The sequence below is a fragment of the Myotis davidii genome, unplaced genomic scaffold, assembly GCF_000327345.1.
Source record: "Myotis davidii unplaced genomic scaffold, ASM32734v1 scaffold1134, whole genome shotgun sequence".
Lineage (NCBI taxonomy): Eukaryota > Metazoa > Chordata > Mammalia > Chiroptera > Vespertilionidae > Myotis > Myotis davidii.
Genome location: NW_006286229.1, coordinates 919473 through 928932, shown reverse-complemented (window position 1 = coordinate 928932; position 9460 = coordinate 919473). Strand labels below are relative to the sequence as shown.

The window sequence follows — 9460 nt, the reverse complement described above, 5'->3', positions numbered from 1 at the left end:
GTGGGCGGGGCCTGGGAGGGGGCAGGAGATGAGTGGGGGCGGCAGAGCCTAGGAAGGGGGAGGGGGAGAGGTCAGAGCCAAGCCACCCCCACAGCTCCTGACAGAACCAGAAATTCCAGCAGAGCAGAGGCGGGAGAGACAGAGAAAGAGAGACATACATACAGAGACAGAGAGCTACACACAGCCAGAAAGAAGAGGGGGCACACACACTTGGATATGGAGCCCTCGTATACACACGGTGGGCAGGAGTCAGTAACGCAGTCCATCAAGCTCCTCTCTGCAGCCTTCTCTAGCCCTGCCTCTGTTCTCAACCACCTCCCTCTGCAGTGTCCACCCCACAGTCTCCTAAACTACCCCTTCTCCTTGCAGAGTTCGAGGACGGGCTGCTGGATCGATGCCCTGCCCCAGGACCCCACCCAGCTCTGGTGGAAGGCCGCAGAAGCAGCGTGAAAGTGGAGGCTGAGGCCAGCCGGCAGTGAGGGGTGGACTGGTACCCTCTCACCCAGGCCCTGGGGTTCTGGCTCCCACAGATCCCTGCTCTCTCCATCTCCGGTCTCTCGTCACAATCTGGATCCTTCCGCTGCCCTTCTCCTGCCTCCCCACTTGCTCCATGGGCATAAAACTATGGGGCTTCAAGCAATAACGAGCAGGGGCCTGGCAAGAGGACACAACGAGGGCGCGTTCTGCCCCTCACCCTTGCCCACAGCACGGGGACAAGGACTCTGCCTCCAGGGCATCTGGAGTTCTCCCCTCACACACCACATTCCCATTCCCTCTAGTGTGAACCAGTGGTGTGAGCAGTTGGACTCAGTTTGGATGTGGGGGAAAGGGGAACTTCCCTGGGAAGGTCCAGCAGCTAAAAATGGAAATGTTTCCCCCCAGAAATGGGGGCCTGGGGACACTGGACCTGCTCTTCCTCCCCTCTGCTCCCCCATTTTTGTGCTTCTAGTTTGTTTCTTTAATTTAACAAGTGCCGCAGTTCACCCTCCCATGCCCATCTTTTCCCCCCAAGTCCCAGCAGTTCTTTTCCTCCTGTCCTGCCCTCTCTGGGGGTGGGGTGGGGGGGGGTGGATGTGGGGTCCCTTTCATCAGCCCCCACGGGAGGCCTGGGTTGGACTCAGTGTCTCCCGCAGCTGGGGGCTGGACCACAGCATCTGTCTGAGCAGTTAGAGCGTTTTTCTTTTCAGATCGTGTACAGTAGATTATTTATTTTGTTATTTTGGAATAAAATTTATTTTATGGCTTATGATCTATGGCCCCCAAGGGGGAGAAGGGTAGTATGGGAGTGGAGGAAAACTGGCGGTGGCTGGGGAAGTAAAAAAGAAGCAGCGGGGAGGGTCCCTAATACATGGAGAGGACCACACCTGGGCCGGCCCCAGACTCACCCCTGCCTTGGGCGGGACTAGCAGTGAGCCACGGAAGCTAAGCCATAGGCGATGTCACAGCCAACATAGACCTACCTGAGCACAGTCATCCTCAAAGCTGAGTGTATCTGGGCTATTAGCATGTATCAGAAGCTCGCACACTCACCAGTGTCTTTTGTGCAGTGTCTCACACTTCAAAAATGGTGTTTTCACAGGTAGAATCAGATAATGTCCTATGTGGCTATACGACTAATGTGTGTGACATCTATATGTTAATGTGTCTCAAGTACACACACCTTAACACAGCTAGACACCAAGATACTCGGCCGTGTACTTCTGCACCATTTCATACACAACTGAAAGCCCCCATCTGACTGTCAGGAATCTGGAGTTGTCTGGGATTTGTTTTTTAAATCTGGGCAAAACCCACCCATCAGTAGCCAAACGTACAGGCCCCTCTTGTCCTCCCACCCAGGGTCTCCTGAACGGCTTCCTCATGCCCCCAGGGCTGGGACCCAGCCCCTCCCCTCTTACATCCCAGCCTCTAGTGCAAGTGTGTGCACATGTCTGCTTTTTTTCTACATGTGCATCCTGGGTCCTGGCTGGGAGTGAGAGAAGGAGCTCTCCATGCCCTAACCTGTGCTCTTGCTCAGCCCCATCTCAGGGAGAGCTGTGTGTTCTGCGTGTGCAGGCATGCAGGGGCGTGTCTCACTTTGGAACCTGAATTTCTCTCCCAGCACAGCAAGGGAGAGGACGGGGGTGAGTGTGTGGTAGGAAGGAAGGAGTGGATAGGCTCCACCGGCGGTGCCTTCTCCTGGCAAAGTCTTCCTCCTCACCAGGGAGTAGGTGGGGCTGGGGGGACACGCTCTCCATCTGTTGCTTAGCAGGAGCATGGGCAGGTGTCCAGAGCAGGTCCACCAGGGTAGAAAAGCTGTCTCTCTGAGCTCCCCCTCCAGCTGGGATCACCAACTGGGGTTGGCCCTTAGGTCCATATGGGACATTGAGATCCCAGACTGCCCATAGGGATTGGGCTGCAGGAGAGGCTGGGCTCCCAAGGGCCCTCCTGCCGATTCCCCTTGCCCCTCCAGGAGAAGCTTGGTGAGGTCCTGTTCAGTGGGCGGCAGCAAGGGCGGGAACATGTCTTCACCAACCCTGCCAGGAGGAAGGAGGGAAACAGGATAGGCATGGCACCCACTCCTCTAGCCCACGCTCAGCCGCCACCCCCAGGCTGCCACTCACCAGGTGCGCTGAGAGAACCCCCCCACCGGCTGGCTCAGGCAGTTCTCTTCTGCCATGGTCACATCAGAGCAGAGCAGGGGCTCAGGGCTGGACATGGCATGCTCCTGAGGCTGGCACAGCAGCAGGCCCCTGCTGGGACCAGAAAAGTGAGTGACGTGGTGGGTGGGGAGTGACGCGGGAGTGAATGGGGCGCATGCGATCGGGATGGGGAATGTCACTCACTGAGGGTGAGACTGGTCAAAGGGCAGGCTCATCTGGTCCAGGCTGGGGGACATCTGCAGGTGAGGTCTGGAAATGGGAAGAAGGGTACAGGCAGAGAAAGGAGAGCTGAGCAAGAGCTGGGTGTTACAAAGCCAAGACCACTGAATAAACAATGTTCTACTCCTTATCCTGACTAGAGCCAACCGTCTCTACAACGTGAACTCCGTCTTCCCAACCATAAAGTGTGTTCTGGGGACTGGGAGGAGGGGGAGATGGGGACTGGATTACTCGTTTCTGATGTTTATTTGGACTCTGAACTTTGGTGGTTCTGTGTCTCCCACCTCAACTCCTGGGAGAGAGATGTTATGTCTTGACTAAGAGTTTATAAGTTCCTGAGTGTTACCTGGGGAATAAAAATGTCTAGTTCACTTCAAGGCCAAAACAGATGAATAAATAAAAATCAAGATAGCAGATAAGTGACTGTGGATTCCAGGGGCAGAAGAGACAATACTAATTCTTACATACATAGCCCTTGCTGTAAGCCAGGTACTTTGCTCAGCTGTACACATATTATGAACTCATTTAGCCTTTACAATAATCCTCCATTTTATAGATGAGGCACCAGCGTTAAGTAACTTGCCTGGTCAGTTAAATAGCAGAGCTATTTAAGTGGTTAAGACCCAGACTTCCCAAACCCAGGGAAGTCTGGGTCTTAACCACTGAGCCTCAATGGAGTGAACAGAAGAGACAAAGTTCTTGCTGCCCCCTTCTCACAGAAGAGCCTCTCCAAACATTTGAATGTCCATCCCCTTTGCAGCTGGGTGTCCCCACCCCATCCCTAAGAGGTTCTTCACTTACTCCGGGAAGGCTGGCAACACATTGACTGATTCTTCCTGGGAGAGGACTTGATAGGAAGGGATAGAGTGCGAGTGTGGTGGGTATCCCTGGGGCCTGGGGAAAGAAAGCAGAATCCTTTGATGCCAGTTCTTCTTCTGGACACCCCCAACCTCTGCCTCAGGATGAGGAACCCCTTTCATGGGAAGGAAAATTCCCTCCTTCAGTCCCCAGCTCTGGCTCTCCCAGCTGCCCACGCAGAGAGCCTGCCTGCACAGACCACTTATTCCCATCTCTCATGCTCCTTACCCCATATCTGGGCTGAGCTGCATGTTCATGGGGTCAGGAGCCATTCTAAGATCATAAGTGGGCAGCATAGTAGACATATGGGCCTCTGGAATGGGAAGTGGCTGGTCCCTGGAGGAGGGAAGGGGATACCTGTAACTGACCAATTGTTGATGCGGCCACCCCTTCCTGCAAGTGAGCACCAGGCCTCGCCCATCCTCCTCACCACCACACTCACCTTTCCACAGTCATCTTGATGGTAGCTGGGACGTAACCCCTGCCATCCTTGCCTATCTGTTCGTCTGTTGTGGGAAGAAAGGAGAGCTATGGAGTGCTCCAGGGTTAGGCTGGAGAGGAGGTGGGAAAGGTGGATATGGCTGATGGGCAAGTGGGAGAAGTGGAGCTACAAACATGGGGTGGGAAGTCAGGGCTCCAGCTTACGCTTATAGTGGCTCCGGAAAGCCTCATCCTTGGGTTTCTTGGGGTAGAGGTTTTTGAGCTGAGCGAGGTCCCGGATCCGGTCCCCCAGGGAGCGGATAGACAGGTCTTTGGCAGAGAATGGCTGGATGTTTTCTATCTGTGGGGAACCTACGGCAGGAATGGGACCCTGAGCCCCTCTGTCCAAATTTTCTTCCCCTTTCCAAGCCCCACACAGAACTCAATCTACCACGGCAGGGAGGAGTGGGCCTCCAGCGGGGTCCTGGGGAGGGGGGCCCACTAGCCTCCATTCCCAAAAAGCTCACAGTGAGAAAGTGGAAGTTTTGACCACAGAAGGAAGAAGAAAAGTTGGGACTAAGGAAGAACTTTCTGAAGACCGGAATTTGCATCAAGGATAAAACATATCCTTCTCAGAAGAAATTGCAGAGGGCACAGGCACAGACAGGACTGGCTGGAGTGACCTCACCATCCTGGCCCCGGATGACGTGGGCAATGGTGATGCCTCCAATCTCTGAGTCACTGAAGCGAAGAAGGAACGTTCCATCAGGCTCATTGAGAAGAAGGCTGGTGACATACTGTTTGCTGATGAAGCCAATGATCAGCCTGGCCAGAAGGAAAAGATGGGGGTGGAGGCACTGGATGTGAAGAGGGAGCTGGAGGTACAGCTGCTCAGACCACCTGGAGCAGAGACTCACCGATCTGACCAGTAGCTCTTGAGACAGCGTTTGGTGAGGTCCAGGACACCATCGAACCACTGCCAAAAGGTGAAGCCACGACCCAGCAGGATCTCCTGTGGGGGAGGGTGGAGCTGGTGTGAGCTCATGAAAAGGCCAGAGCTGGAGCCTGGTTAGGGCTGTGAGGCCCACATGACAGAGTCACAGGGCTGAGGGACCAAACTGGACCTGAGACTCCATCAATGATAATGACCAATACTCAACGTTCACTATGTGCCAACCATTATCCCAAGCCCTTACCATAAATTAATTTATCTGATCTTTACAAGGTTATGGAGGCAGGTCTTATAGTTATCCCATCCTATCTAATAAAAGAGTAATATGCAAATTAGCTGTCATTCCACCACAAAGATGGCAGCACCCATAGAGGCCAGGGCAGGACGCTGATGGCACTGCCCGGCAATGCAAGCCCAGCAGGCAGGCACGGCCTGCAGGCAGCACCCAGAAGGGCCTGCTTGCCCATTGCCGTGGTGTGGAGCAAACAGGCCCCACAGAGAGCAGAGAACCACGGGGAGTGAGCCTAAGCCATCAGTAGGACATCCCCTGAGGGCTCCCAGATTGGAGAGGGTGCAGGTCGAGCTGAGGGACACGCCCCCCCCCCGCCCCATGCACGAATTTTGTGCAGTGGGCCTCTAGTCTTAGAAATAAAGAATGGAAGCCCAAAAAGGTCAAATAATTTGCCCAGGTCCACATAGCTGGTGAACTCCCAGCTTTGCCCAGGAAGTCTGGGCTGGAGTTCCTCATAACCACTATGGTCCACCCGTCCTTAATGAAGCCTGGTGGAGTCCAGAGAAGGCAGCTGCCTGCGGGTGTGAGTGTCTGGCTTCCTTCGCTAACACATTCTCTGGTCATGTAGGCTTTACTTTCTTCCTTTTTTTCTAAGTGAGCAGAACATGACTGCATTTACCCAGCTGGTGGCCAGTCAAGACACCCAGATTTCTTTTCCCCCCTGTTCTTGTAACAGACCCAGATCTGAGCCATCTTATTTTGGAGGGAATAAAATATAGTAGCTAAGAGCAAGAGTCAGAAATATGGGGTTTCATCCCAGCTATGCCACTCACCTGCTGGGAGGCCTTAGACACACCATTTGGCCCCTCTGAGTAATAGGTTCCTGGTCTAAAAATGATGATGAAAATAGTACCTACCTCAGTGGGATGTTGGGAGGATTAAGTGAGATAAATATGTAAAGTGCTAAGCACAGTGCCTGGCATGTAGTAAGTTGTCAGTACATGGTTGCTGATACTACTGCATGTCCCTGTGGGATTTTGTCCTTGTTTTTGCAATAGGAACTATTTTACCCCTGGGTTCAAGTTATTTTGAGCTGTGTTTACACACAGGCTGGGTGAGTCATACAAGTCACTGGTAAAGAGGGAAGGCAGGGGGTTCCTAATCCAAACCCTGAGGGAAGCCAGAAAATGCATCCTCTGGGCTGATGGGATTTCCTGCCATGACAAGGCCTTCCTGATGGACATGAAAGGGCATGGTGAAGACCCCAGCCTTTAGTCCCTGGGCAGAGATTGGGGACACCCTGAAGAGATGAAGAGCTTAGGGGTGGGATGTCCGAAGGACAGGGCAATGACCTTGTTGAACTGTGACCAGGACACAGAACGATGCTGGAAGGTCTCTATGCTGAGGCTGTTGTCATTGAAGATCTTCTGGGCCAAGAAGAGGAAGTGCTCTGGGAGTAGCCCCTGGTTGGTTCCCACCTCTGCCATGAACTTGAGGTTCAGAGTTTCACACATCTTCTCCCATGGCACCCGCTCAGCCACCACAAAGGGCACACGGTCCTGGGTGAAGGGGAAAGGAGAGGGTGCCTCAGGCGACCACCCTCCTTCTTACTCAAGAGGGGCCTTCATTCTTTCCGCCTCCCCAAGGCTGCCCCTCCCAGGTGTCCCCCTGAGCTCACTCACAAAGATGGTGCTTTTCTAACAGTTTAGGGTGCTGCAACATGATATAGTTAAGACCGGTATGAAAAGAGGTCAGAAGTGCAAAAACAGGTCCATGAGAAGTTAAGGTCACTCCCATTTGAACATGCCTGCTAACCTACCAGCTTGTACCCCATCCCCATGTTAGAGCCCCCCTCCCCCCAGTCTTTCCTCACCATCTCCGAGAAGGCATTGTCCCACAAGATGGTGGCTTTGGCATTGTTGTCTTGGTTGCCGTGGACGATGACCACCAGGGGCAGAGAGAGAGCCTAAGGGAGTGAGGAGAGGGGCTTCTTCTTATTGGGGTAAGGGGCTTCCTTAGAGAGCTGGCTCTGAGGGGGAAGTTTTGGACTCACACAGCATAGTTAAAAGATCATGGTAAGTTTTCAAATGCTTTCTAAAGCTCCATTAGGGCCTCAGTATAGAGAAGTGATTGTGAGTCAGTGCCATGGAGCAGACCTCCAGGTCTCCAATGCCAGCTCCAACACTTAGTAGCTCTGTGACGGGGGCAAATTCCTCAATCTGTCTGTCTCAATGTCCTCATCTGTAAAATGAGGCTAGTAATACCACCCTCCTCATACTGTTATTGTGAGCACTGTGTGTGTGTGTCACTTAAAATAGTGACCTGTAAATGGTGCTATCTGCTACTACACTGTTATTCCACGGTATGTGCACTCCGTGTCCTTGCTCCTCCCCGTGCATCCTGGAATGAGTGACAAACACGGAGGGTATGAGGCAATCATGAAGGTACGGGGATTGAGGGCCCCAGTGTGTAGCATGGAGGGGCACTGGGGTTCCAGATTGGGCAGGGCTGGGGCCTTGGTTCACCTGGAGCTGGATGGGAAGTTTGTTGGGGCCAAGTATGAAGCTGGTAGTAAAAAGCACAGCGCACTTCTCCTCAGTGACCGATTCGGTGCCCTTCCGCTCACACCGCTTGATTTTTTTCAGAAGCTGCAGGATGGGGTGAGGGAGAGCAGGAGTGAGGACAGAAACTCCTGGGCCCCAACACCCTCTCCAAGGTCCCACATCCCCCCGCCCCCTGCCACTGCTTCCTGAAGCCCTCACCAGGTTCTTGAACAGGGCAGAGCAGCAGTTCCCAGAACCAATGTTCTCGAAGGGCACGGTGTTGTTGGTGATCTCCCCAGAGCTTTCTCTGCCAGGGGAGGTCAGAGAGTGAGTGGGCTGGACCAGGTGTGGAGAGGAGCTTGAGTCCACGGGTGAATGGCGTGGACTTCCGGCTCCACATCTCCATTTCCCTGCCTGGGTTCTTAAGGGAGGCATCCCATCTAGGCCGAATCATGACGCCTCCCCCACCCTATCCCAACACTGATGCGACCCTCCCCTTCTGCCTTCATCACTCATCCCATGGCCTTCCCTCCCTCCTGAAGGTGCCGGTCCCCCAAGCTCCTCTGGCCTTCTCCACCCAGCTTACACGCCAGCCCCAGGCCCCTGGGGGCTGCTCAGCTCCCTCGCCTGCTTCTCAGTCACCATGTCGGCCCTGACCAGCGGGAACTTGGCAGAGGCCCCCAGGAACCGTAGACCCAGCATGAATCGAACTCCAGCCTGAAACTTGGTTTGAGTTTTCAAAACCTGAGGGGGCTGCTTCTCCACGAGGAAGGAGCTGAGAGGAGGGAGGACAATGAGGTGTTAGCGTCAGGGGTTCCTCCCGGGAGCCCTCCCCACAACTCTAACCCTCTTTCTACCTTGGGTCTGCTCTAGGCCAGGCTGGGGCTCACAGAGCGTACCTGGTGACGAGGGTTCGCAGGACTTCATCCAGCCGGTTAATCAGCGCTGCCCGGGTCTTGGGCTCAAGCTCCCCACCAGCTGCCCCCACCTCCTGCTGCAGCTGGGAATAAATGTCCACCAGACTCTCACACCTGGGGGTAGGACAGTGGTCAGGGGGCACAGGATTCAGGCTAACTGCTCTGGCCGAGACGCCCTGCCCTTAAGCCCAGGAAGAAAGCAGAATAATGTGTGTGGATGGAGGGGGATGGAGTCAGATTTACTGTCTTGGTTTAGTTTTTTGCAAGTTGTATTTTTCAAGGAATTTCTTCAAATCATTTGACAAATTTCGGGGTGGGGGGAATGGACAGTGGGTGTGGCTGCCAGCGCCTGGGCTGAAAGGGCTCTGGGTGGGAGGTTCCTGTGGAAACGCAGCTGACTCTTCCCCAGGGCTCTGATACCCAGGTCAGCTGCCAGCAAGTTAAAAGATGCTCTACCCAACAGGCCAAATAGAAAAAGAATTCCCATTCCTCTGGGCATGGGGCTTGAACAGAAAAGTGTGGGGTGGATGAACTCCCACTTGCGCCCCTTTGGTCGGGCGTTTTTGTGCAGGACACCTCTCTGAACAACAGGGTGCATAGCTCTGCTGGGACTGGCTTCTGAGTCTTGGCCCACTCCAAGGCCTCTCACACCTGTGTGGGTCCTTCAGCTGCTCAGT

General features: G+C 54.1%; 2 protein-coding genes across 8 annotated transcripts in view; one reads left to right on the top strand and one right to left on the bottom strand.

Annotated features, from left to right (window-relative positions):
• Window positions 1-1247, top strand: part of NAB2 (NGFI-A binding protein 2 (EGR1 binding protein 2)) — a gene marked incomplete at its 5' end in the record, with an annotated part of 4766 nt that extends 3519 nt beyond the window's left edge. The window contains one exon of the mRNA XM_015559768.1: window positions 370-1247. Within this exon, the coding sequence (XP_015415254.1) occupies window positions 370-479 (110 nt within the window). The remainder of the gene's footprint in view (window positions 1-369) is intronic.
• STAT6 (signal transducer and activator of transcription 6, interleukin-4 induced) overlaps window positions 1210-9460 on the bottom strand; it is a 15252-nt gene continuing 7001 nt past the window's right edge. For 2 of the 7 annotated variants that reach the window (XM_006757353.2, XM_015559792.1), the window contains exons 8-22: window positions 8766-8897; window positions 8453-8641; window positions 8086-8173; window positions 7849-7971; window positions 7197-7289; window positions 6676-6882; window positions 5057-5151; window positions 4828-4964; window positions 4365-4511; window positions 4162-4225; window positions 3948-4055; window positions 3663-3755; window positions 2826-2891; window positions 2604-2735; window positions 1210-2516 (exon numbers count right to left, since the gene is read on the bottom strand). In XM_006757353.2, coding sequence (XP_006757416.1) covers window positions 2327-2516; window positions 2604-2735; window positions 2826-2891; window positions 3663-3755; window positions 3948-4055; window positions 4162-4225; window positions 4365-4511; window positions 4828-4964; window positions 5057-5151; window positions 6676-6882; window positions 7197-7289; window positions 7849-7971; window positions 8086-8173; window positions 8453-8641; window positions 8766-8897 — 1864 coding nt within the window. In that variant the 3' untranslated portion in view covers window positions 1210-2326. Of the gene's footprint in view, window positions 2517-2603; window positions 2736-2825; window positions 2892-3493; window positions 3530-3662; window positions 3756-3947; window positions 4056-4161; window positions 4226-4364; window positions 4512-4827; window positions 4965-5056; window positions 5152-6675; window positions 6883-7196; window positions 7290-7848; window positions 7972-8085; window positions 8174-8452; window positions 8642-8765; window positions 8898-9460 lie in introns of those variants that run through there. The other 5 variants (XM_006757354.2, XM_015559793.1, XM_015559794.1 and 2 more) reach the window with 5 other exon arrangements.